Source organism: Amblyraja radiata, chromosome 4 (assembly GCF_010909765.2).
Source record: "Amblyraja radiata isolate CabotCenter1 chromosome 4, sAmbRad1.1.pri, whole genome shotgun sequence".
NCBI lineage: Eukaryota > Metazoa > Chordata > Chondrichthyes > Rajiformes > Rajidae > Amblyraja > Amblyraja radiata.
This window is the reverse complement of record NC_045959.1, coordinates 26,645,077-26,672,407: the sequence shown is the minus strand read 5'-3', so window position 1 is coordinate 26,672,407 and position 27,331 is coordinate 26,645,077. Positions and strand designations below refer to the sequence as shown.

Sequence of the window (27,331 nt, the reverse complement as noted above, 5' to 3'; positions counted from 1 at the left end):
CAATCTCCAGTCGCTCTGCAGCCTACCATCGATGGAGCTGGAGGCCTCCTTGGACTGACCTTGGGCCCCAACGCGGAGCGTGAACTTACATCGGAGTCGATCCCTTGCCTGGGATCGCTCCAACCGCGGCCTGCGGACTTTACATCGGGAGCTCGCAGTCTCGGGAGAGGCCGTGGATGTCGGGAGCTCCAACGTCGCGGAAGGTTCGACCAGCCCTGACGCGGGGTTCGATCGTCCAGTGCGGGGGATCTGACAGCCCCCTCGATGCAGGAGCTGATCGCCACATTGGGGAGGGCCTGCCGCCGGCTATGGGAGTCAAGATTATCCTGTCAACGGAGGGCTCGAGGCCCCCGACCGTGGGAGAGCGAGGGGAAGAGATTGAACTTTTTTTTGCTTTCCATCACAGCGAGGAATGCCAGGAACCCACCTGAAGGCACATCGGTCCGTGTAACGGGGAGCTGGAGACATGAGACAAGAGGAGCATGGACCGGTAGGAGGGTGAACCAGAGTAATGCCTCCAGCGCCTTCAAGGTCGGCTACAGGAGGCGCCCCGGGGGCACAAAGATGTCCCGGCGAGGAGAGGAGAGGAACATCGGTTCACTGGAACTGCTCCAGTACATCGAGCGCATGGGCCAACCAAAGTTTGGACTTTGAATAATGGCACCCAAAATGGCGGTGCCCACATGTGTAACATAGGCTAAAATAATTTCACTGTGCAGTTGCATATGTGACAAAGAAAGCACGATTGAACTATTGGTTTAAAAAGGTCCCACCACATTATTTGAAGAGCAAGACAGTTACTCAAATGCCTAGAAACTACAGCTGTTGGCAGTCTTAAATAGAAGCAGCAAGTCCTGGAATTGTTCAGTACATCACGTGACATCCATGGAGAGGACAACCAAGTCAATGTTTGGGACAAGAACCCTCTTTAGTTCCTAAAACTAAAGTTCTGATAAAAAGATCTTTGATCCAAAAGATTAATTCTATTTTTCTCTTCACACGCACTGCCTGACCTACTGAGTACTTCCAGCATTTTCCTGCTTTTATTTTTGGATAGTTAACAATTGACCATAACATTTGCTGCTGAAGATTGCTCCCTGTAATATTATGGGACTACGATGATGTTAATTAAATATGCTAGTAAAAAAATGTAGAGTTTATGGTTTTCACAAAGTATGTGCTGAAGAGGAGAGTGGGTGAACAGGTTTAATATAATTTTCAGCAATAATTGTAAAACAGTTCAAGTAATCTAAATAGCAGGCAACTAGTAATCTCAATGTGCTGACAGGCATAGAATCCCCAGATGGCTCTTCTCAGAGTTAAGCCGTGTGGTTAGGGATCCTGTTAATGGGGCTTTTTAATTAGCGTTTGTGAGGTTTATTGATTATGTTGCCCTTTTTACAGATCGTAAAGCACCTCTAATCATTTCTTTCTTATGCTGTTATATATTTGGAATTGAAGTCAGAAGGCTCCCACCTCCATTTAATTCTGCAGAATATCTGTTTTCTGAGATGCAGGCATGGATCCTGTTCAGGAAAGAACTGCAGATGCTGATCCAAATCGAAGATAGACAGCATCTCTGGAGAGAAGGAACGAGTGAAGTTTTGGGTCGAGACCCTTTTTCAGATGGTCCTGTTCAACGAGTCAGACGGCCACCAACCCCTCTGGGTACTGAGATATCCTGCCAGTGTAGACACAAAGAACAGCCGCTCTTGTGCTCCCTTGGTACTGCCCCACCATTACACCACTCACTCAACCCAACCTGCGATATGTATGTCCCATGGCGAGGCCCCTACACTTTAATATACAAAGGCTTTAAGATGATTAGATTATGATTTAATTAGACATTGTCAACCTGTTCTTCTACATAGATACATAGAAAATAGGTGCAGGAGTAGGCCATTCGGCCCTTCGAGCCTGCACCACCATTCAATATGATCATGGCTGATCATCCAACTCAGTATCCCGTACCTGCCTTCTCTCCATACCTCCTGATCCCTTTAGCCACAAGGGCCACATCTAACTACCTCTTAAATATAGCCAATGAACTGGCCTCAACTACCCTCTGTGGCAGAGAGTTCCAGAGATCTACAAAGTTGTAATGTGTTGATTATTGTCACGTGTACCGAGATACAGTGAAAAGCTTTGCTTGCATGCTGTCCTGTCAAATCAAACCAAATGTTACAATCAAGCCACACAGAAGTACAATAGATAATGCAAAATGAAAATATCAGAGTGCAGAATATAGTCTTAAGAGTATTGTAATATTAGTTATAAAGTGCAAAAAGTGCAAGATCCACAATGAGATTGGAAGATCGACAATGACAAGTGTAGAATAAGAACATGCCCACTGAGACAGACCTCAGTATAATCTGACCAAAAAGATAGCACTTACATCAGTGCAATACTTGTTACTGTCACACCAACATTGCAGCACTCCCCAGTACCATGCCACCAACTATGAGGTACACCCTCTGATGGTGCTCCCTTTGTACAGCTCCACCACCAGTGCACCACGTATGCAATGAAGCCCCTCCACCAGTACAGGATTTCCTTGATATCACAACTCCAGCAGTGCAGCACTCCCTCATTAATGCCCCTTAGGATGGCACAGTGGTGCAGCTGGCAGAGCTGCTGCCTCGCAGCTCCAGAGACCAGGGTTCAATCCTGACCTCGGGTGCTGTCAGTTTTGAGATTGCATGTTCTCCTTGTGACTGCATGGTTTTCCTCTGGTTTTCCCAGTTTCCTCCCACATCCCGAAGTCGTCTGGGATTGTAGGTTGACTGGCCTCAGTGTATAGGAAGTGGATTAGAAAGTAGGACAAGGTAGAACTGGTGCAAATGGGTGATTGATGGTCGGTGTGGACTTGGTGGACCAAAGTGCCTATTTCCACTGTGTCCCTAACACTAAAGCTAAAACTAAACACCAGTACAGCAGTCCCTATATCGCTCATAATATGTGAATTCAATCTTCTGACATTGTGAGATCTCTCCACTGTGAGATGTGGACTGACTCGGAAAACTTCTGTCTCATTGGAAGCAAATTAACCTATTGAGGCACGGCAATAAAGAGAAGGTATCTCTTTTTAGACAGCGTTATTAGGCTGATGTGGCTTTGAGAAACTCGCAAATAATGCAAGCTGGGCAGTCGCATTCTTAGAATAATTAGTCTGTTCTGTCAGTCACAAGGTTCAAACACAAAGTGAGGCTTCAGTCTGCCCAGGGCACCTTGTGAAGGGAGTATGAATCCTGGTGATGCCAACAACTGATCCTGTAATGACAGACAAAAGTGCTGGAGAAACTCAGCTGGTACCGCAGCATTCATGGAGCGAAGGAAAAAGGCAAAGTTTCGGGCCGAAACCCTTCTTCCAAACCACTAGGCCTTAACCATCAGGTTGCATTGAGCCTGTGTGCATTCTCTTGAATGTAATAAAAGGGTGATCTAATTTATGTGTTTGAGTAATAATAATAACAATAATACATTATACTTATGGGCGCCTTTCAAGGACTCTCAAGGACACCTTACAAAATTTAGTAAACAGATTACAAAACATGTAAGCGGAATAATAATAATAATAATAACTTTATTTATAAAGCACTTTAAACAACTGCAGTTGCCACAAAGTGCTGTACATGAGAACTCATGGACAAAAAGCTATTACAAACCATTAAAAACCGTAAAACGAAGGACTATAAAAAACACACTAAAAATTAAAAGACATTAAAAGCACTAAGAATCGGAGCAATGCCTCAGCCAGTGTCGAAAGCCAAAGAATAAAAATTTGTTTTTAGGGAGGATTTGAAGATGGACAGTGAGGGGGCCTGTCTGATGTGCAGCGGCAAGGTGTTCCAGAGTGCCGGAGCAGCAACAGAAAAGGCTCTATCCCCTCTGAGCTTCCGCTTAGACCTTGGTACCTCAAGGAGCAGCTGATCAGCTGACCTGAGGCACCGGGCAGGAGCATATAGGTGGAGCAGCTCAGAGAGGTAAGGTGGGGCGAGCCCATTCAACGATTTAAAAACAAATAAAATAATTTTGAAATGAACTCGAAAGTGTACTGGGAGCCAGTGAAGGGAGGCCAAAATTGGCGTAATGTGCTCCCTCTTTCGAGTTCCGGTCAAAAGGCGAGCGGCAGCATTTTGAACAAGCTGGAGACGAGCCAATGAAGCTCGTGCGACTCCCGAGTAGAGTGCGTTACAGTAATCCAGCCTAGATGTAATAAAGGCATGGATTACTGTTTCAAAATGCTGCCGCTCGAGAATGGGCTTCACCTTTGCCAGCTTCCTTAGGTGAAAGAAGCTGGACTTAACCACCGCGCCTATTTGTTTATCTAGTTTAAAATCACCGTCCATCCTAAAACCCAGGTTCAAATCGGTTGGCTTTACAGACAATGCCAGTGGACCCAAGTCAACAAAGGGAGGTTCACGGCAGCCATTGGGGCCAAACAAAATCACCTCTGTCTTCTCTTCATTAAGTCCCAGAAAGTTTAAGGCCATCCAGGACTTAATGTCCTCAAGACAAGACAGAAGTGATTTTAGAGAATAGTCCTCTTCTTTCCTGAGTGGCATATATAACTGGCTATCATCTGCGTAAAAGTGAAAGGAGACGCCATGCCTTCTTAAAATTGAGCCCAGAGGAAGTAGGTATAAAGAGAAGAGCAGGGGCCCTAAAATTGAGCCCTGTGGAACCCCATATACCAAGGGAGTGGAGGAGGATTCAAAGCCAGCAAGAATGAATGAAACAGGAATGAAACAAAACAAAAAAATAACAACAACAAAATAAAAATAGTAAAGACATCAACAATACACAATTCAAAAGTAGAAATTAGATTAGATTTACTTTATTAATCCCCTTATTCAGGGGAAATTCAGATGTCCTTGCAGCACACTAATAAAAATACAACATAGCATTCAAGAAGTTCAACACCAAAACACAAAAACATCCCCCCACAGTGGTTCCCACTGTGGGGGAAGGCACAAAGTCCAGTCCCCATCCTCTTGTCCACCCAGAGTCGGGCCTATTGAGGCCTCCACAGTCGCCGCCACGGCGCCCGATGTTCTCGCCGGGTGATGGTGCTCCGGCGTCAGGAGAACCCTCAGCGGCTTGGGGTGCCAGGAACGGCCGCCTTCTTACCGGAGACCGCGGCTTCCAAGCCAACAGACCGCGTTTGACGGAGCTCCACACACTGGCGATCTCGGCGAGAGATCCCAGGCTCCAGGATGTAAAGTTCAGCGCCGCAGCTGGCCGCTCCACAGAACCGCGGCTCCACAATGTTTTCATCGGCGGTCCCAGCATACTGGAGTTCCAGCGCGGCGACCCAGGAAAGGCATCGCCCGCTCCGCAATAGCGCTCCAGCGCTGTGCCACCGCCAAAGCCGAAGTTCTGGCCAGGTCCCCTCAGGAAACGTCGCTCCAGGACCCGCTGGTAGGCCGCGAGGACAGGTCGAAGGTGCTGCTCGGAGGAAGGCAGCCTCTCCGACCAGGTAGGGACTTGAAAAAGCAGTTTCCCCCTTCCCCCCCACCACCCCACCACCCCCTACACATAAAAAGATTAGACCCCCCGACTACACACTTTAACGTACTAAAAATAATAAAAAAGAAGTGAAAAAAACGGACAGCTGCAAGACAGGCAGCCGTACAGGACAGCGCCGCCTCCTCAGGTGTCATCTACAATGATAGTGTAGATTGAGAAACTGGCTGAAAATCAGAAGACCGCAAAGACTGAAAATAAGAAATAAAACCTGAATATGCAGGAAATACTCAGCAGGTCAAGCTGTATCCATGGAGAGGTAACCAGAATGAAAATTTCAATCCAAAGACACTTCATCAGGACTGGGATACAAAGATAAAAATGTAGATTTTAAGTTGCATATGGTTGAGCAGAGATTGACTAACAAGGTGTCTTCCGCTGTGTGATGGAAGGGGGGGGGGGGGGGGGGGGGATAGTCCAGAACAAGAGAAAAATTCAGGGCAGGCTGTTCAGAGATTAGGTAATTTCTTACTGACAGCCTGGGGAAATCGTGAACACACCCTCCAAAATCCTGCAGATTGTGGGGTTCGAGGGGGTGGGAGAGGAAGTTAGTCTTTCCAAAACTGGGAGTTATTTTTAGGAGATGGCAGGTGCTGTCTGTATGAAGTTTGTACATTCTTTCAGTGACCACGTGGGTTTCCTCCCATACTCCAGAAGCGTACAGGGCTTGTAGGTCGATTGGCTTTGGTAAAATTGTAAAATGACCCTAGTGTGTCGGATAGTGTTAGTGTACGGGGTGATCGCTGGTTGGTGTGGACCCGATGCGCGAAATGATCTTTTTCTGCTCTGTATCTGTAAAATCTAAAGTTAAGTCTAAAACATTCTTAGTTGCTAGACCTGAAACATGATCTCTCTCTCTTTCCTTCCACAGATGCTGCCTGACCAGCTGGGTTCCTCCAAAAGTTTGTTTTTCTGTCCAAGATTCCAGTTGTTCGTCCAACTGTTTGTTTTTTGCTGAAAATTCCAGTTTCCGCCGTCTCTTGGTTTAATTGAATACAGGGGACTGCTTGAAGGGGTGAATGGCCTCCTATTGTCTCAGTGCTTCCATACAAACTGAACAGTGTGGATTTATCCCACATCAAAACAATTCCCCAATGAACGCAATGCTGTTTGATGTTCCTCATGCAGTTGGGCTTTTGCCCGCTTATGAAATGTTAATGACAAAATGGAAACAAGTCTTGCGACCACAATTAGAAACAGTACCCTATTTACCATCTAAAAACAATGGATATTTTGGCAACATTCAACTGCTTCCAAAGCCTTCTCCACCCACAGGGAAAGGTACAGTATCTACTTCGAATTCAACATGGCAATATGTCAATGGAAGCTAATTAGTCTTGTGATTTAAATAAAGTACGAACGATGGAAAGGGTTTTTATTTTGCAATGCTGTTTTGACTTCCGGGTTGGTCAAAAGCACTACACAACTAATGAGGAACTTTCAAAGCACATTCACTGCAGTGATGCTGGAAAGAGCTGCAAATTTGTAACCAGTGAGGCCCCACTCCCAGAAAATGGATAAGGACAGATAGCCAGTTTTAGATAAGGTAAGACACAAAATGCTGGAGTAACTCAGCAGGACAGGCAGCATCTCTGGAGAGAAGGAATGGGTGACGTTTCGGGTTGACACCCTTCTTCAGACGGAAGAACAACGCTACACTGCATCTTTCCCAGGCAGCTTTAGAGACATTGATTAACAGATCAGCCAAGATGTTGGAATAAACTCCTCATTGTTATGACTATTGTACCTACTATTTATAGCTTAGAGAGGCCATTCAGCCCACTAGCTCCATACTGGCAACTCCCCTTTGGTTCTTTGTGCCCATCACCGACACCAAAATATTAATATACAACATCCAATTATTCGATCAGCACCTCTGGTACGTTGGAGACAGCGGGTGCACCTGGGGGAAACCCATGCGGCCACGGGGACAACGTGCAAACTTCATGCAGACAGCACCAGAGATCAAGATCGAGCCGAGGTCCCTGGAACTTAAGGTGTAAATTTAATGCACCATCCCATTAAAATTGCAAATGTTCAAAAAGCCACAATCGGAAGAGTGTGGAGGTCTCAGAAATTTGGGGGATTTGTGGAGATTTACAGAGATGGTAATCAAAAACCTTTCCACCTTGACTACAAGTAAAAGGATAAATAATTTTGATTTTGGATGAGCTGAGGCACAGTAATGCCTCCTTGCTCGATCGGTCCTCTCATGGATGAATTTGACTGCACTTGTTCCTAATTTGATTCCGACTTTCAGCAGTAACACAATCTCTGGTGGACTAGTCTGCCCCAAAGTCAATTTACTTTGTCCTTTATCTGGAAGATAAATCAAAGCAAGTAAAATGGGTTTGACATTTCTGGCATTTCAAATGGCTGAGTTGTAGCAGTATTTTTAACTCTCCAAACATTTTGTAAAGCTAGGAAACTAAAGGGGCCGTCCCACATGGGCGACCTAATCCGCGAGTTCTGGCGAGTTTGCCCTCGACTCATACTCACAGCATGGTCGATATGGGGTCGTAGGTCTTGGTAACTCTCCTTCATGCTCGAGAATAGTCCCCGTGTAATCGAGGCCTCAGCTAGGTCGCGGCGTATTTTTCAACGTTGAAAATGCCCATCAGTAAAAAAAGGTCGCCATGGAAAAAATCGATATTTTTTATACTCGTAGGTTTAGTCGTAGTAGGTCGGCATGTTAGTCGTAGGTAATCGAGGGTAGTCGAAGGTAGTCAAATGTGGTCGTAGATAGTCTTTATCATAGTCGAAGGAGGTCGTCTTTACTCTCCACTATTCGGTGTCCAACTTTCCCGAAGTTAGTCGTAGCTAGATGAAGCTAGTCTTCAACATAGTCGAAGGAGGTCTTCTACATAGTCGAAGGTGGTCTTCAACATGACATTTTTTCAAACTCTCCTAATCTCTTCTAAACTCGCCAATTAGGTCGCCCAAGTGGGACAGCCCCTTAACTTCTGGAAAATTGGACACCGAATAGTGGAGAGTGAAGACGACCTCCTTCGATCTCCTTCGACTATGATGAAGACTATCTACGACTACCTTCGGCTATCCTCGATTACCTACGACTAACATGTCGACCTACTACGACTAAACCTACGAGTAAAAAAAGTATCGATTTTTTCCATGGTGAACATTTTTTACTCGCAGGCATTTTTCAACATGTTGAAAAATACGCCGCAACCTAGCTGAGGCTTCAAGTACACGGGGGCTACTCTCGAGCATGAAGGAGAGTTACAAAGACCACCAACGCCCCTGTGTCGACCATAATGTGAGTACAAGTCGAAGGCAAACTCGCCAGAACTGTAGGCATGAGAGGTTTGTAGAGTTGCGGATTGTGAAGTCAGAGGAAGGAAATTTACAGATGAGGTGGGGAGATATAGGTGGGAGTCCAGATTGGGCACATGGGAAGGAAGGGGGGGAAGGGTAGGGCTGTGAGGGAGGGGGGGGGGGGGGGTATTTAGACGTTATCTACAATTTAAGAATTCAGCGTTTATACCATTGGGTTGTAAGTTGAAAAAGGTGCAAATACTCAGCATGTCAGTGTATTGTGGGGAAAAACAGAGTTAATATTTCAGGTCAGTCATTATTGTAAAGGAATGCTTAGACAGAAAGAGTGAGTGCTTGGCCAGTGAATAAACTTGATGCGCAGTACTGACGGGCTGAAGGCTACAGCATTTTTGCCCCAGTCAGGAGGCAGGGACAGGCCACAGTGGAGACCCAGATGAACCTGCTACAATACTGAAAGGAGTACTGCACTATCACAGCTATTGCTTCTAGGCTGGCGTGTTTAACCAAGATTCAGCCTGCTCTTTTAGCCGTACAAAAATGTCCAGTATCACAATTCTGAAGATGAAGTCGTGAGTTCTCCAAGGTCTCCTGGCCAATCTTGAAACTCCAACCACTATCATTACAATTGCTGTACCCAACTGTGGACTTTTGCTGAGGATAGATGTGTTTCCTGCAATGATGACTGGACATAACTGGCTGCTTGTCCTGGGGATGTGCAAAGGGTAGCACACATGTATGTTTTACTTTTATTTTACAGCAGGCTGTCTGATTGAGTTCAATGCAAGCAATATCAAATCACAACAGGAATTATCTCAGCTTCAACCAGCCTTTGATCTCTGCACTTTCATATCCTCACCCATCAGGGCATAGGAATCACTTCTAAGTTCGAGCTTTTTGGAGGAGCCAGTTCAATATTTCCAGTGCCCCGGATGTGAAGAGCTCCCTGATCCTAAATCGTTGTTCTCATTATAACATTCCACCCTGTTGTTCTGCCTCCATCCATTGTGGGAAATGTTTTTTTCTTATCCCACACAATCAACTCCCATTATCTTAAAACACTGGACTACCTTTACGCATCGAAAGGAAAGAAACACACTCATTGCCATCCGTCCTTATAATTAAATATTTCTGACCCCTAATCCTTGAAAATCCCCCCATTCCTGCAGGTAAAAAACAAGACATTGCCTATGATGCTCTGGATGGTATTGAAAACCTGGGAGGATGTGCTTCCTGCTATTCATCAACCACCTTCTCTGCCAATTGTGGAAGAGTTTACAGTTCCCACATTGGCTTCAGTAACTATCAAAGTGTAGTTGAAGTAAGGCACCCTCGACCCCGAGGGGTTAGTTTAGTTTAGTTTCAGAGGTACAGCATGGAAACGGGCCCTTCAGCCCACGCCAACCATTATTCACCTGTTCACACTGGTTCTGTGTTATCCCACTTTCTCATTCACTCCCTACACAGTAGGTGGCAATTTGCAGAGCCCATTTAACCTACAACGACTCATGTCTTTGAGATCTGGGAAAAATATTTCTTATTCTACTCTGTCTTGCATGCCCATGTTTCACATACTGGGCACACCATTAAGGAAGAGTCAAAGAGAGGGCATGGTGGCATGCACCAGGGATAAATATCCTCGAATTACCCAACCGACATCCATCCGAAACGCTGGCAGCAGCTGGGCTCCAGCACCAGTACTGAAGACTAACAGCACCACTGAGTGGAACAACTGAGAACAGCAGGTGTCACTGTTCCCGATTCAGGAGCAGGGAGATAGAGACTTCTGGTGCTGGAATCGACCACACACAAAAAAAAGTGCTGGGGAAATTCAGAGGATCAGGCAGCATCTTTGGAGGGAAATGGACAGATGACGGTTTGAGCGAGGACCTTTCTTCAGATGATTCCACCATTGTGACCTGCAACCTTCCACATGGTAAAACAGAACGAGAACCACCTGACCAGGTATCCAGGTTGGTAATCAACAGGAGGATCCTGAAGAAGAATGGGGAGAGAGGTTTAGAAAAGTAGTTCCAGAGTTTAGAGTCCAAGCAATTGAAGGCATAATTAAATCCAAGGGAGCAGGGTTGCATGAGTGCAGAGATACTAGAGGGGATTACAGTAGGACATTGAATGATACAAGAGCAAAACAATTAAAATTAAACTGCTGCCATTCTACACGCCAGTGAAGGTCAGCAAACACAGGTGAGGGATGGGCTGTGATGAGTGAACAAGATGGGATGCAAGCAGAAGCCTCCCGGGCAATGCTGACGACAGAAACTGTACCACAGTGACTGACTGAAGTAGCCAATTCTGCAACCACCGACCGTCAACCGTCACTGACCGACCGGAAAGACGTGATATAGAAGATGGCTGGACACGAGGAAGAAGAAGTGAACAGGATCCTTCATTTCCTCAAAAGACCCCGAGCGGATTCACAGCAATTAATTACTTTTGAAAGGTAGGCATGCTGCCAGCATCCTACATGCAACAAGATGTTTAGTTCTTTGTTTAGGTGTTGTTTGCGGAGGAACACTTATTGGTCCAGGAATGCCGAGTAGAATTTACTCAGTCTTCTGCCGCACCTTCAGTCAGTTTTAAAATGTGAAAACCCAGGCTGACAAACTCCTACAGTACTAAGAGTGCCACACTGTTGAAGGCACTCATTCAGAGATGCTAAGCTGAGGTCCCCTATGCATGCTCAGATAGATGCAAACAGATACTACTGCAGGATTTTGATGAAGTGTGGGGAGTATTCACGCAGGTGAAGTGCGGGCCAATATTAATCCTCACATAAGATTATTCATATAGGCCAGCTCATCATTGGTCTGAGCTTGTGTACAGGTTGGATCTCCATTCCGTACATTATGATAGAAGATATTATCTGGCTATAATGTGCTGTAGAATATCCTGTGTTGGTAAAATATGCAATAGGAAGGCAAGTCTTTCTCCTGCTATTCTCTGCAGTTTGTCCAAGTCCATGTCCTCCAGAAGCTGTAGATCATCTCATGCTTTCCCTCACTTTACTTATTCTTCCAAGGCCTTCCAAATGCTCTGATTGAGAGCATAGGCACCTAACTGTTCTTCGTGGAGCAGAGATTTTAAGTATGATCAAAATTGATTGGTTTAGAGGGACTGAACTGAGTAAAAGAGAGGATACACAAGAGACTACAGATGCTAGAAATTTGAGTTACAAAAAATGCTGAAGGAACTCAAGAGGGTCAGACAGTATTGTGAAGGGAAGTGTTTTGTGTCAGGACACATGATGTTTTGTATCAGGACACTTTTTTAGTCTGAAGCAGGGGGCACAGACAGGGGGAGACCAGCAAAAGAATCGGGGGGAAGTGGTAAAGCGCTTTGTTCTGCGGTACATTGAAGTAGAAACATAGAAAAACATGGAAACATAGGTGCAGGAGTAGGCCATTCGGCCCTTCAAGCCAGCACCGCCATTCAATAGGATCATGGCAGATCATCCAAAGTCAGTACCCCGTCCCTTCTTTTTCCCCATATCCCTTAATTCCTGGAGCCCTAAGAGTTAAATCTAACTCTCTCTTGAAAGCATCCAGTGAATTGGCCTCCACTGCCTTCCGTGGCAAAGAATTCCACAGATTTACAACTCTCTGGGTGAAGAAGTGTTTCCTCATCTCAGTCCTAAATGGCCTACCCCTTATTCTTAAACTGTGACCCCTGGTTCTAATAATAATAAATTTTATTTATGGGCGCCTTTCAAGAGTCTCAAGGACACCTTACAAAAATTTAGCAGGTAGAGGAAAAACATGTAAGGGGAATGAAATAAATAGTAGAGACATGACTAGTACACAAAGTAAAGACAGAATTCAATACAAAACACAATATGAGGCAATTAATGCACAGATGAAAAGGGAGGGGGACGTGGGGCTAAGGATAGGCAGAGGTGAAGAGATGGATCTTGAGGCGGGACTGGAAGATGGTGAGGGACACGGAATTGCGGATCAGTTGGGGGAGGGAGTTCCAGAGCCTGGGAGCTGCCCTGGAGAAGGCTCTGTCCCCAAAATTGCGGAGGTTGGACTTGTGGATGGAGAGGAGAGCGACTGATGTGGATCTGAGGGACCGTGAGGGTTGGTAGGGGGAGAGGAGGTCAGTGAGATATGGGGGGGCCAGATGGTGGAGGGCTTCGTAGGTGAGGATCAGGATTTTGTAGGTGATCCGGTGGGAGATGGGAAGCCAGTGAAGTTGTTTGAGGACTGGAGTGATTTGATGCCAGGATTTGGTGTGGGTGATGAGTCGGGCGGCTGCGGTCTGGACCAGTTGGAGTCGGTTGATGTAGGTGGAGCTGATGCCAAGGAGAAGTGAGTTGCAATAGTCCAGTCGGGAGGAGATGAAGGCATGGATGAGTCTTTCAGCAGCGGGAGGTGTGAGAGAGGGTCCGAGTTTGGCGATGTTGCGGAGATGAAAGAAGGAGGTTTTAATGACATGGCGGATGTGAGGCTCAAGGGAGAGGGTGGAATCAAAGATCACGCCGAGATTGGGCCTGGGGAGATGGGGAGACAGTGATGCTGTCGATGGTGAGAGTGGGGTTATTGATTTTGCTGAGAGTGGCTTTGGAGCCTATGAGGAGGAATTCTGTCTTATCGCTGTTGAGTTTGAGGAAGTTATGTTGCATCCAGGTTTTTATAGCTGACAAACAGGAGTTGATATGGGAGAGGGGGGGGGGGGTTGTGGGGGGATTTGGTGCCGAGGTAGATCTGGGTGTCATCAGCGTAACAGTGGAAGTCCAGGTTGAAGTGGCGGAGTATCTGACCAAGGGGGAGGATGTAGATGATGAAGAGGAGGGGGCCGAGTACGGAGCCTTGGGGAACGCCTTGAGTGACTGTGGCTGTAGCAGAGGTGTGGTTGTGGAGAGAGATGAAGTGGGATCTGTTGGAAAGGTAGGAACGGAGCCAGCTGAGTGCAGAGCCTTCAATGCCGAGGTCTTTGAGTCCGGTGAGCAGGATGTTATGGTTCACTGTATCGAAGGCTGCGCTCAGGTCGAGGAGGATGAGGATGTTGAGGGAACCAGTGTCAGCAGAGGTGAGGTGGTTCTGGACTCCCCTAACATCGGGAACATTTTTCCTTAATGTCCTTCCTCAAATTAGGAGACCAAAATTGCACACAATACCCCAGGTGTGGTCTCACCAGGGCCCTGCACAACTGCAGTAGGAGCTCCTTGCTCCTAAACGCAAATCCTCTCGCAATGAACGGGATAAACCATTTCCCTTATAATTTTCTGTTAAAAGAGAATAAAATATCTTTGTTGTTTTGCTCAGCAGGCAAGTAATAAATGAGGAGAGAAGCTGAGTGTGGCAGACAGAGCTGTCTGTACCATGCACAGCTGGTCAGTCTGTCAATTTCCCTTGCATACATGCTGGCTGGGCAACAGTTCAGCTTCCTACTGATATTAAGGGAAGCAAGCCAAGCTATCACATGATTTCTCATTGCAAATAATAAATTTGTCTGTGACTTGGGTCTACACACATTGCCAGAACATCTTTGGTTCAAAGGTCCAAAGGTCAGTTCCTGTCCAAGATGGCGGCGCTGCTTTAGCAGCTGCGGCTCGCCTGCAGTCCGTCTGTTTTTTTCTTTTTTTTGTTGTTCTTTGGTTTATTAGGTTATATACGTGTGTGGGTGGGGAGTAGATTTTTGTTGAGCAAGGATACAATGCGCTGGGTGGATCGGATCACCATAATCAAACTGTACCATCTCAAGAGCTGAAGAATCTCTCGCAAACCCGCCGTTCCTACAGAAACTATCTTAAAGCCTCAAAAGGAAGGTAATTAAGAAATCAAGCCCTACGTGGCAGAGACAGAGGGCAAGCAAGAGCATTTCACAGCCAAAACAAAGTAATCACACTGATCAGCAAAATGCAGAATTAACTGTTTGTTCTTTATTCACAATCAGTGTCAACAATGCTTCCAAAATATCATTTGATTTGCAATGTTTAGGAGTACCCGTGTTTGACCAATAATATTTTGTGGTACATTGAAACCTTGCCCTCTTGGTCGAATGCAGCTGGTGGTTCTGAGACTGTGGGCAGAGAGTCCAACTCACAGCAGTACTTGCCTGCTGCTCGTTCCCTGGTATCAATTAGCACTGCTACATGGGGTAGGGTGCTGCTAATGGCAGGTCCTGAGGCAATGCTGTGTATTTGAACTCACGCAGCCAAATTCAGCATTAGTACTGTGAATCACCTGTGGGAGAATGTCCAAGGAACGCTTTGGGGAAACAAAAAGAATCAAACTGTCCTCTCTCCAAGATGATTCCAAACACTTGGCCCCTTGCATCCATGCCAGCTTCCTGCAGGTGTAATCTAGTCAGCCCCTTACCCCAGCTCTATTCCTGTGGTTCCACGTTTTCTTCAGCTCATTTCCCCTTCTTCCAACTCCTTCAGTGCCCTTTGAAAGCCCAGCTCCAGGTCGGGAAAGCAAAAATAAATTTTGGTTCCTTTTACAAATTTCCTGGATGAAAAATCCACCCTAATATAATTTATTCATTTGGTATATTTTAGGTTTTAAATTTCTTTCTCTAGGTCTGCCTTTGCACACTTTGAATGGCTCCAGAAAAAAAGCAAAATCACTGCTGAAAAGCAGCAAGAAATGCAGATCTGACAAAACACTTTACAAAATGTCATTGGTTTGATTACGACAGGATCTTCAACTTGTTAGTGAAATTCCCATAAAATATCTATAACAGTTCAGGAAGCTGTGTTCCTGCAGATTTTTCTATGGTGTCTAGGAGTATCTCCATCCCCCCCTATACATTGTCTCCTCAGCTCTGGTAGATGATATTATTGACACCAAGAGTATTTGCAATATTCTTCATAACAGGATGAACAGTTATATCATATTAATTTTGTTAATTGTGTTTCCAGAATCAAATTCAACCAGCAACCCCATGACAGTTTCATTAAAGGATGACATAAGAAAACTGATTTATAGCATATACCTAGTACAGAGAGGGGCAACTAAAAGGCAATATAAAAGTGGTCTTTATATAGCAGGAAACAAATCTGATCATCTATAAATACTGTGGTTATTACAAACTATTACATAAAATAAAACATTATAAACTCAATAAATCCCCAAGGTCCAGAAACACACTGAATCTATGCACATGTTACCTTCAGTGAGCATTCAAGTTCAAGTTAGATTAACCCTAACCTAACCTGACTGGTGCTTGTATCCTTAGTACTGGATGGTGATAGATTTCCCCTTCTCCCTGGCTGGATAGCTGACAGCAGCAATGCTTCGAGGGTTTCTCCCCTGCAGCCTGTGCTTCTTCCCCAGCAGGGGAATAGTCTTGAAGGCAGCAAGCAGATGTTGGTCTCAAGCAGTAAGCAGTCTCACTTCCGCTGGACAGTGCTGAATGGCGGTGGCTGCACAGTCTGGATGGACTGAAACATCGGTTTCTTTTTCACATCAGAAGACAGGGCTTTCACTGAGGGCAGCAGCTGATTCCTTTTAATGATTTGTAGCGCTAACTGTGTGTTGCCTGTATCCATAAACACAGTACAGATTCATTGTAGGCAACCAGAGACAAGAAAAGAAGCAGCACAAATACAAAACCGTAAATTTACAGCAAAGTTAATACAACCAAGAATGAGGGCCAATGCATCTTGATGCCCATGTAGGGGGTATAAAATTTAAAAGCCAGACATTCAAAACCTTTACCTGCTTCTGTCAATGTGACCTTGCCTGTTATCTTAAATGCATTTACCTAGTATCCTTTTCTTAAAAGGAACTATAAATCTGTTCCAGATTTTCAGCACCCAGTTTATAGAGAAGTCTTTCCAAATAACAGCCGTGAACGGCATGATGCTAATATCAAGGTAATGGTCCTTTGTTGCAGAATCCACTGTAGTAGTTTTACTCTATACTGTTTTAATCTTAAAACAATTTAATGTGATTGCTTTTAATCTTACATCCTCATGAGAATGCAAGATTTGCCCTGTTTTTCAATTCTCTTCATAGCCTTCCTCATCTTTGTAATCTCATTCATCCCTCTTCCAGATTCTATGTTCCAACAATTTTGAATTGTTCATTACTTAGCTACAGGCATGGAAATGGCTAACAAAACATGGGGGGGGGGGGGGGGAAAGGAGGACAGACACACACACAAAAAGACAATTTCTTGGCGGCCGCCCACGTGCGTGCGTACACATGCTAGGCTTCGGCCGTGGGCCCTGTGGACGGTAGCATTGGAAGCTGACCTGGTTGGTGACCGACTCCGAACTCCAGCAACAGCCGCTTCGTCCGCCCTAAATCGTGGGGCTTCAATGGGCCCTTTTCACGGGGCCTTTCATCAGCCGGCAGGGACTTCAACATCGGGAGCCTAAATCTCCTCGATGCAGCAGTTTGATTTTAAGCCGCGCTGGGCGCTGAAAAGCCCCGCGATCGGGCCGATTAAGCCCTTAGAAAGCGCCTGATAAAGTCTGGATTACAAAACATGGGGGCGGGGGGGGGGGAAGAAAGATTGTCCCCCACCTCTCAAAACATGGGGGGACGTGCCCCCCCCCCCCCCCCCGTTTTTTGTTTCTCCATTCAAAGTTTGTGTGTTCATTGCAGTATTACTGACACTAGAATCCCTTGTGAGCACCCAAAGAACCGGAGATCCATCCATTGGTGAGAGGCAGAATGACAGCTACGTTATAAACGCAAGCCCTTGTGAGTCAGAATATCTGACACACCAACTGGCATCTCTGTCAATGAGCCAGGGATGGAGGATATGCACTGACAGTCAAGCATTATGAACTGGAAACGATGTCAGTGAACTTTAAATTAAAAACTCATGCCCTCAAACAGGGTCTGCTGCATCAAACTATTCCTCTGGAACCTCATTCCCCATAGAAATGTTATGTATCCATCTTGGAATACTACATTAAAAAAAATTAACGTTAATTATTGAAACAAGCCCATTCAGGAAAAAAAATTTAAAAAATCACACTGTGATTTCAAGGCAACATTTTAAATATAAAAGTTATGACCTTAGTCAACATTATCAAATGGAATCTTACCATTCTGCAGTTCAAGATAAACAGCTAGGAGGATACCTTCGGGTGGAATCTCTTTGGGATTAACCATTGAGGCAGCCTTTAATTGATAAAGAAAAACACAGAAATGAGCCAGTATCCAGTTACAATAAAGACAGACATGTAAAAGCTACAGAAGGACATGTCAAAACTTCATTCAGTACTCCCTGGAAACCCAAACTGCAAATACACCTATTCCCTAAATGCACATTCACAATTCTTTGAAAATAGAAACAGGATTGGAATGAGTGGGAAGGAGAGTAAAGAAAGATGGGAATGACTGTAAAAAGCAAATAGCTGCTTGCAATTTCATTAATATGATTCATAAATGAAGCAGCCTATCCAAAAGTGAACAGATTACATGGTGCAGTCAAGGAATACTTTTTATTCAGGCAAGACTACTATCATTGGCCTCCACGTATTTACAGCAAGGAAGAAGCAACAGATAAATACGAAAGGAATGCTTAACTGGACAAGGACAAGCATCCAAATACAAATGGTATGCAACCAAGAGGTCGGTGAAATAGAGACTAATCATCATATTTAAAAATTCAATGGGCAAATTTGTGCAAGAGATCCAGGGCACTGATAAGCATTAGAAAGAAAGCAGAAAGCTTAGTTTTGTTACAGGAATCACACGACAAGGCCGTGTACAAACTGTCAAAGAGCCAACATTTTGAGAATTAAGGAATGCAACACGACTCCACATCCCACTGCTTCTTCCCTCCACCCCAGCAGTCAGATGGCAATTGAACGTGATCTTTCACAGCAATGATTCAACAGGCAAATAACCCCAGAGAATGGGCCAATGGATCTGACGTTGATGCCACTGAAGGATTTGGATGGAGCAGGTTAAATCACATGCTCTTGCTATCTCACCTGGTGAAGACACTTGCGAGCCTTATCATATTCACTGCGTAGACAATATGCACTGCCAAGGTTAAAGAGCATCATTGCACGAGCAGATGTAACAGAGTTTGGATAACATTGCAGTATCTGTTTCCCTGCTGTTAAATGCACAAAATAAAATTAGAACAGCACAATTTAGTTTGGAATCTGATTCTGAGACCTATCTGACTGAAGGATAAATATCATTTTTTTTAATTGTGCAAAAACGATAATCTAGCTTCAGCGCCATCATATCAATCAAAATTCAACCTGTCAGTGCAGTTTTAATTGCCAGAATAGCTCCAATCTCTTGGTGGAAGCAAAATTCAAATTTAACAGCTGTAAGCGATCAGAAAGGCGACATTCACGCTAACCATATAACAAACACACTGATGTATAGATCCACTTCTTGATCGTTAGAGGGCACTTGGCTTTCTCAGTTAAACAAAAAATATATATACAGGTTAATACAGCAAAAAGCCTGGAAGAATACCGATTCGCCTGAAAGGGAAAATAGGGAAGCACGGAGAGTTTAAAATAAAAATAGCAAAGAACCTCCAAAGGTTTTTTTTTTAAGAAAGTAAATAACATTAATTAATAAGGATAAATAAACAAACTAATTGGTTATACGGTGACTATTTTAATTTTCATGCTGGTCAAATTATTGAATTCAAAGGAGCAGTATTAACCTTCACCTAGAAAGTCATATATTAATCAGGGACAACCAGCAACAGCTTGTTAAAGGAAGATCATGTCTAAACAAATTGATCCTTTGAAGAGATAACAAAAGGGCGAGCTCAGAAAAATTGACATAGTCTATATTGAGTTGAGCAAAACTCTTAACAAGATGCCACCTGTCGGGTTATTCAAAGTAGTAAGAGCCCATGGTACTCGTGGGAGAGCGGCTCATTGGATTCAAAATTGGTTCAGTGGCAGGAAGCATCGAGCGATGAATGATTGCAGTTTGTGTGACTGGAAAGTCATCACCAGTGGGATTAGGCAGAGCTCAATTCACCACCCAATGCCTTTTATAATATATTCTATGCAGTACTATGTTGCCTGAGTTTCAGCAACTAAGTTACAGAGAAAGGTTGAATAAGTTAGGTCTTTATTCTTTGGAGCGCAGAAGGTTAAGGGGGGACTTGATAGAGGTCTTTAAAATGATGAGGGGGATAGACAGCGTTGACGTGGATAAGCTTTTCCCATTGAGAGTAGGGAAGATTCAAACAAGAGGACATGACTTCAGAATTAAGGGACAGATGTTTAAGGGTAACATGAGAGGGAACTTCTTTACTCAGAGAGTGGTCGCTGTGTGGAATGAGCTTCCAGTGGAAGTGGTGGAGGCAGGTTTGATTTTATCATTTAAAAATAAATTGGATAGGTATATGGATGGGAAAGGAATGGAGGGTTTTGGTCTGAGTGCAGGTAGATGGGACTAGGGGAAAAAAAGTGTTCGGCACGGACTAGAAGGGCCGAGATGGCCTGTTTCCGTGTTGTAATTGTTATATGGTTATATGGTACTGTTCTATGTTCACTATTATGTGCAGGCAGGGGCGGATATCGCTATCAAAACATGGGGGGGGGGGGGGGGGATACAATTTCTTGGTGGCCGCACGCGAATGCGCACACACGCAAGGCATCAACGGTGGGCGGTAATATCGGGAGCTGACCTGGTTGGTGACCGACTCCAAACTCTAGCAACAGCAGCATCGTCTGGCCCGAATCGTGGGGCTTGAATCGGTCCGTTCGCGAGGCCTTTAATCGCCCGGCACGGCTTAAAGCCGGCCGTGGGATCTTCCATCGCCCGGTGGAAGCTTCAACATCGGGAGCTTCGACCGCCTCGACACAACAATTTGACCGTGGGGCGGTGGCAGATCCCCCCCGCCGATTTTAAGCCGCACCGGGCCGAGTAACGAACGGGCCGATTCAAGCTCCGCTCTATGATCTTTGCTCCAGCAGGACTTCTCACTCCTCCAATCACCGCACTCTATCCTCAGTCCGATAAACCCCCCCCCGCACCCCCACTGTCTCGCGGAATTTTTTTAATAGGTTTTCCCCACCAAATTTCAAAGCCCGGATTACAAAACATGGGGGGGGGGGGCTATATGTCCCCCACCTCTCAAAACATTGGGGTGGGGAGCTATTTGTCCCCCACCTCTCAAAACATTGGGGGGGGGGGCTATTTGTCCCCCACCTCTCAAAACATTGGGGGGGGGGGGGGGGATTTCCGCCCATGTGTGCAGGCAGGTAAGAGTTGGTCTTGGCATCATTTATGGCACTGACATTGTAGGTGAAGGGCATGTTCCTGTGCTGTGCTATTTTAATAGATTGGTGGAGATCTGGAACGTAGCGTTAAAAAGGATGATAGATGCAGAAATCCTTATCACAATAAAACAGTCCTCAGATGTGTATTTGAAGACATGGCCTGCAGGGCTATGGGCCTGATGCCAATGGTGGGAATAGTTTGGGCAGCAGATTCTCACTGGCATGGACAAGGGCGCGGTCATTTTATTTATGATTCTACTAAATGCTTAGCTGAGGTAAGCTAATCTCCATTTTGTCACATCAAACTAAATAAAACTCAATCAACAGCCTGATGATCCTACTGGAGAAGGGTCTTGAATTAAATTAAATTTGAGACATAGTCATGAAAGAAGGGTGATTGGATGGTTGGTCAAAGTGTTGGTTTTAAGCAGCGTTTCAAGAAGGGCAGAGGGGTTTTTTTGAGAAATTTTTCTACAGTTTAGACAGGCGGAAGAAAGGCTGTCAGTTGCAAAGGGATTAAAGTTGGAACACACAAGAGGGGAGAAGTACAGAGATCCAAAAGTCGAGGGTAAAAGCGGTTGCAAAGATAGGAAGTCTGAAACCATGGATTTGATTAAATAGATGACATTTTTTAAACCAAGGCATTGCCAGTTTGGAAGCCAAGGCAGGTCAGCCAGCTTGTGGTGATACTTGAACTGAAAATTAACACGCTTGTAAACATTTAAATCATGTGGTTGCTGTCCAACAATGTGAGAACGCCAATGTACAATAACATGCACAGATGGTATCACAGGAAAGGTTCTGGTCAACTATGCCTCACACAACATACCTTACATGTAACACAGATACAAGTAACTCAAGATATTTCTAGTTAATATTTAAAAGCCACAAAACTCCAGGTTTCTAAGCCGTAAAATGCTTTGCTATTTATTTAATAAAAAATCAGACTATTCAAAATAAGCTTTCATTTTCTGTTTGTTTAAGAAAGAACTGCAGATGCTGGAAAAATCGAAGGTAGATAAAATGCTGGAGAAACTCAGCGGGTGAGGCAGCGTCTTATGGAGCGAGAGAATAGGTGACGTTTTGGGTCGGGGGGGGAGTTAGGGGCCGGAAGAAGAAAGGAAGAGGCGGAGACAGTGGGCTGTGGGAGAGCTGGGAAGGGGAGGGGAAGGAGGGAGAAAGCAAGGACAACCTGAAATTGGAGAAGTCAATGTTTATACTGCTGAGGGTGTAAACTACCCAAACGAAATATGAGGTGCTGCTCCTCCAATTTGCGGTGGGACTCAATCTGGCCATGGAGGAGGCCCAGGTCAGAAAGGTCGGATTCAGAATGGGAGGGGGAGTTGAAGTGCTGAGCCACCGGGAGATCAGGTTGGTTAATGCGGACTGTGCGGAGGTGCTGCACTTGGTCTCACCGATGTAGAGCAGTTGACACCAAGAGCAGCGGATGCAACCGATGAGGTTGGAGGAGGTGCGGGTGAACCTCTGCCTCACTTGGCAAGACTGCTTAGGTCTTTGGATGGAGTCAATGGGAGAGGTAAAGCGACAAGTGTAGCATTACCTGCAGTTGCAAGGGAAAGTACCAGAGGATTAGGTGGTTTGGGTAGGAAGAGACAAATTGACCAGGGAGTTACGGAGGGAGCAGTCTCTACGGAAAGACGAAAGGGGAGGAGATGGGAAGATGTGGCCAGTGGCATTGTATTCCTTTATTGGCATTCAGACTTTTAGGTCTGAACGAAATGTTGTGCCTTGCAGTCATAACATAGGATAAAATAACAAAACACACAATAAACACAGATTTAACATCCACCACAGTGAGTCCACCAGGCACCTCCTCACTGTGATGGAAGGCAAAAGTCTTAAAGTCCTTGTCTCTTCCCTCCTTGTTCTCCCTCTGTGTTCGAGGCGATCGAGGCTTCCTATGTTGTGAACCCGAGGCTGAATCCGAGCTCCGCGAACGGGCCGGTTCAAACTCCGCGACCCGGTGCGGTCGAAGCTGCCAAAGCTGCCACCCTCCAGTCCAGTGGACGAAGCTGTTGTTGTGGGAGCTCCAGAAAACAGGTCACCAACCTGGGACCTGCGAGCTCCCGACGTTGTCGTCCACTGGGCCCGCAGCCGAGTCTACTGGGCCCGTGGCCGAGGCTCCGAAGTCGGGTCACCGCCGCCGCAACGCCACCACAGCCCCGATGTCGGCCAGACTCGCGTTGGTAAGTCCTGGTTGACTCTGCCTCCAGAGCCTCGAGGTCGGTCCCAGTTGGAGGCCACCAGCTCCGCCATTAGGCCTCAGTGGAGACGGGGGATACGACAAGAAAAGGTCGCATCCCCCCGAAGGAAGAGACTAAAACAGGTTTCTCCCACCCCCCCCACCCCCCAACACATACACAACAAAAACAAACTGAAATAAACTGTAACAACGGGACAAAAGAAAACAAAAAATGAAAAGACAAACGGACTGCAGGCGAGCCGCAGCTGCAGGGCAGCGCCGCCACTTCCCGATCTCATTGTGGGATCCCATTGGAGGTGGCGAAAATGTCGGAGGGTTATCTGTTGTATGCGACGGCTGATAGGGTGAAAGGTGAGGACAAGAGGGACTCTGCCCTTGTTACGAGTGTGGGGGGGGGGGGGGGGGGGGGGAGGAATGAGAGCGGAGCTAGGGGATGTAGAAGAGACGCTGGTGAGAGCCTCATCTATAGTCGAAGAGGGGAACCCCTGTTCCCTAAAGAATGAGGACATCTCCGATGCCCTGGTTTGGAACACCTCATCCTGGGGACGGAGGAATTGGGAGTAGGGGATAGAGTCCTTACAGGAAGCAGGGTGGGAAGAAGTGTAGTCCAGATAGCCATGGGTTATTTTATGTTTTATCATTGTATCAGTGACTTTCGCAATTCTTTCCATTAACTTCACATTAGCTCAGAGAAAAAAAATCTCTGACCATCTTCCAGTTCTGACGGAAGATTAGACTTAGGTTTACCATGTTAGATCACTAACATGTTTAAGTCCACCCTCCGCCACCTCCAGTTTATATTCCATTTGGAATATTTTTGGAAGACCAGGAAACCAAGAAGAACATGGAACATTAACTCAGTTTCTCTCCACAGATGACGCCTGACACGCTGAACGTTTCCAGCATGTTCTAATTTTATTTTGGATTCTAGAAATAGCCATCATTTGTCTCTAAAGGGGAAGATTTTAAATGTATACTTACAGCTTTCCATCTGTTCATTTTCTCCTCGGTCAGAACCTGAAATAAAATGCCAAAATGTCTCAATACAATTATACAATAAGTTTCAAGCAACTAAATTGCGCGTCAATTTGATCGCTGCAATCTCCTATGTCATTCTCCAATCTGAAGTTAAAACCAATGAAACAAAATATGATACATTATATAACTTTCATAGTAGCTCCCAAACACATAGCCTCCAACAGGTGGAAGGACAAACCAGGAGGACACCCAAAACTCAAATTCTTTTGAATCATGAACTTCACAACTCAGAGAAGTATACGCCCCACCTACATTATTGATTGTTGGAGAATCTGCTCCCTAACAAAATTGTGGAAGCACCTTCCCCAAATCCACTACAGCTGAAAGTAGTCACCTTTATTAGTAGCACAGGGATGGGCAATAAATGGCAAGCTTTCTAACATTGCTCTCACCTTGAAGATTCATTTTTAGAAAATTAGCATGAAGAAGAAGGGGCAACTGAGGGGAGTTTTTGGAAAAAACATTTTTGGTCACTCGGACTAAACTCATGACTACTTTCCCTGATAGTCGCTCAATTTGGAACTAACTTCCTGAGGCAAGTTCAACCAGCAACCAAATACCACGTATAGGCAAAACACTGGATTACACACACCAATTACTCCCGTGATGTGCATTCATTTCTTAGGTCACCATTGGCAGAAAAGAGACCTCTACAACAGGAGAAGACTACGAGGATCACTGTAGTGTAGCTGTAACCTCAGTATTTGGGTATGGCTACATCTGAAACCTCTTAGGAGTAATCTTAAGAGATTTGCAAAAGTACTGAGGTCAGAATGTCAAGACACTAGAAGCATGGAAGATGTCAGAAGTTCTTGTGATAGAAATGGGAGTGAGGGGTGACATTGGAAGTAAGGAGGTGTGGGGGGGGGGGGGGGGGGGAGGCTAAATGGTTTGAGGATTTACAAACACTACCGAGACGTTTGTCACTGAATGAGTGCTCTGGTTAGAAATGCAACTACTGTGTAGTTGTCAAATATTAACCAGTGATTCAAGATAAGTTGCTTCATGTCAAAAACCTCAAACAGTAATCATGTTCTTGACCCTGCAACATACTTCAGGCAGCATTTGGACAATTTACAGATAAGCATACACATTTTTTCAATTAAAAAAAAAAGCTTTTATATTCTACCTTTGTTTTAAAAGCCTAGACATCAGAGAAATAACAGATGGAAAGAATTTTTTAGAAAGTGTTTGAATAATGGTGAAAGCTTGATTCATCTACTCCCATGTAATCAATTAATTGATGTCTCTGCCCCCACACCTTAGCAAGAATGTCAAAGCCTTGGAAAGCCAGAGCAGATTACTGAAATTACCCTTGGAATGGCAAACTTCAGTTTTCTAAAGACTTGGAGATGTTCTTTGAGCAAGCAAGATCAAGAGGAGATTGGATAAGTTTGAAAATTGCTTCAAATGGCATAAAGACAGGTTTAAGCTAATTGGTATAAAAAATACAAGATTTATCTATTTATTTAAGAAGAGTGATTTGTTGTAAAGCAGAACTTACTTTATGGTAAAGTGGAAGTAAATTTCATAGGGAGTTGGAAAAATACATGGAAAGAGGAAAAAATCCAGGTCTCTAGCGAAAGAACAGGGATAAATAGCTGATTTCAGTTTTCTGCTGTGCTGTACTATTTCATGAGGGGTGAAATAAAGTCTTAAAATAGAATATCCCGCAAGTTCATCCTTCTGCTAAATTTGCCCCCAAATCGATATTAAAAACTCAAAATTATATACCTTGATCCTGTTCATTTGAAGAAACTCCCAAGAACACATCGGTAACATTTTCAGGGTTTAAATGAGCGATGGCATCCGAGATTCTATCCAGGGAGATGAGGGATTCTGCTGCATACAAGTGACCCAGAAACCTAAGCAAAATTAGACAAGAGAAAGGCTGCACAAATCAAGAGAATTGCTCATTCACCAATTACTTTAAAACCTTTCCTAATTCCCCCCTTCCCTACATTTACAGGCTGTGAACATCACTGGGGAGATCAGTATTCATTGCTAATCTCTCTTTACCCTTCTACCAGTGACTTGCCGGGCCATTTCAGAGACGACTTAGACAATCTCATAGCTGTGGCTATATAAAGCAAATTTTCTACACTAAAGGAGATTAGTGCATTCTACAGTCTGGTCATGCTATGATCACAATTAACATTTTTATTCCAGATCATTGAGTTAGTAATTTAAATTTTCCCAGCTGCTGTTGTGAGATTGGAACTAACAGGTCAGTCATTAGTTTAGCTCTCTGGAATGCTAACCTATTTACTGAACTGCTATGCTATACTCTCCCAGCATAAACATCACATTTCTCCTCCTGAGTTTCTCCAGCATTTTCGTCTACCTTACATTTCTCCTCAACATCGCTGTCTCTTTCCCTTGGTCCCTCATTTACTACATCTTTTGATCTTTTGATACCCCCAAAGTTTAGTAACAACTTTCTATTTAGTCTAATTCCCTTTTGAAAATATATACAAAGCAATGGGGAATGATTAAGACAATTTGGAAAATGGGCTATTGTTCCATTTCAAGCAAATGCCCAAGAGGCCACATTTAAGGAGGCACTTTCCTCAAAAGGTTCATACAATCCAATTTAATAATAACCACCTGGTTGTACATCTTCTGTTACTTACTTTAGCGATCCAGACAATTTGGGCTGCTGTAGAAGATTCTCTGCATGATTTAAGGCCATTAGGTTGTCACCAAGTGCAAGGGCAATGTATGCACTGCCAGCCAGAATGGAGCACCTAAGAGAACAGTGAACATGATGTGATATAAATCAACCTGTAATCGTGATATTCCATTACTAGACTTAAACTTGGAGCTAAAATCCTTTCAAAGCTTTAAATTATTAATTCTCCTTTGATTCCCACTGAAGAAACCCTTCAGATTTATACAGAACATTGTAGAGGATAACTTTGGGGAAATGGATCAGGTAGGAAAGCATTCTTACCTCAAATTGTCTAACTCCTGCTTCCTTAATGGAGAAGATGGTGGGCCTGGAACCAAATACCTCTCTCCTTCATGTGGTTTACCACTGGTGGATGGGATAA

The 27,331-nt window shown here is 44.7% G+C and overlaps 1 protein-coding gene across 3 annotated transcripts in view; it reads right to left on the bottom strand.

Annotated features, from left to right (window-relative positions):
* Positions 1 to 14,700: 14,700 nt before the first annotated feature.
* Positions 14,701 to 27,331, bottom strand: part of cnot10 (CCR4-NOT transcription complex subunit 10) — a 34,406-nt gene continuing 21,775 nt past the window's right edge. For all 3 annotated transcript variants that reach the window (XM_033019122.1, XM_033019123.1, XM_033019124.1), the window contains 7 exons: positions 27,232 to 27,315; positions 26,912 to 27,025; positions 26,013 to 26,143; positions 24,222 to 24,257; positions 18,743 to 18,870; positions 17,849 to 17,924; positions 14,701 to 16,326 (listed from right to left, as the gene is read on the bottom strand). In XM_033019122.1, the coding sequence (XP_032875013.1) occupies positions 16,178 to 16,326; positions 17,849 to 17,924; positions 18,743 to 18,870; positions 24,222 to 24,257; positions 26,013 to 26,143; positions 26,912 to 27,025; positions 27,232 to 27,315 (718 nt within the window). In that variant the 3' untranslated portion in view covers positions 14,701 to 16,177. The remainder of the gene's footprint in view (positions 16,327 to 17,848; positions 17,925 to 18,742; positions 18,871 to 24,221; positions 24,258 to 26,012; positions 26,144 to 26,911; positions 27,026 to 27,231; positions 27,316 to 27,331) is intronic.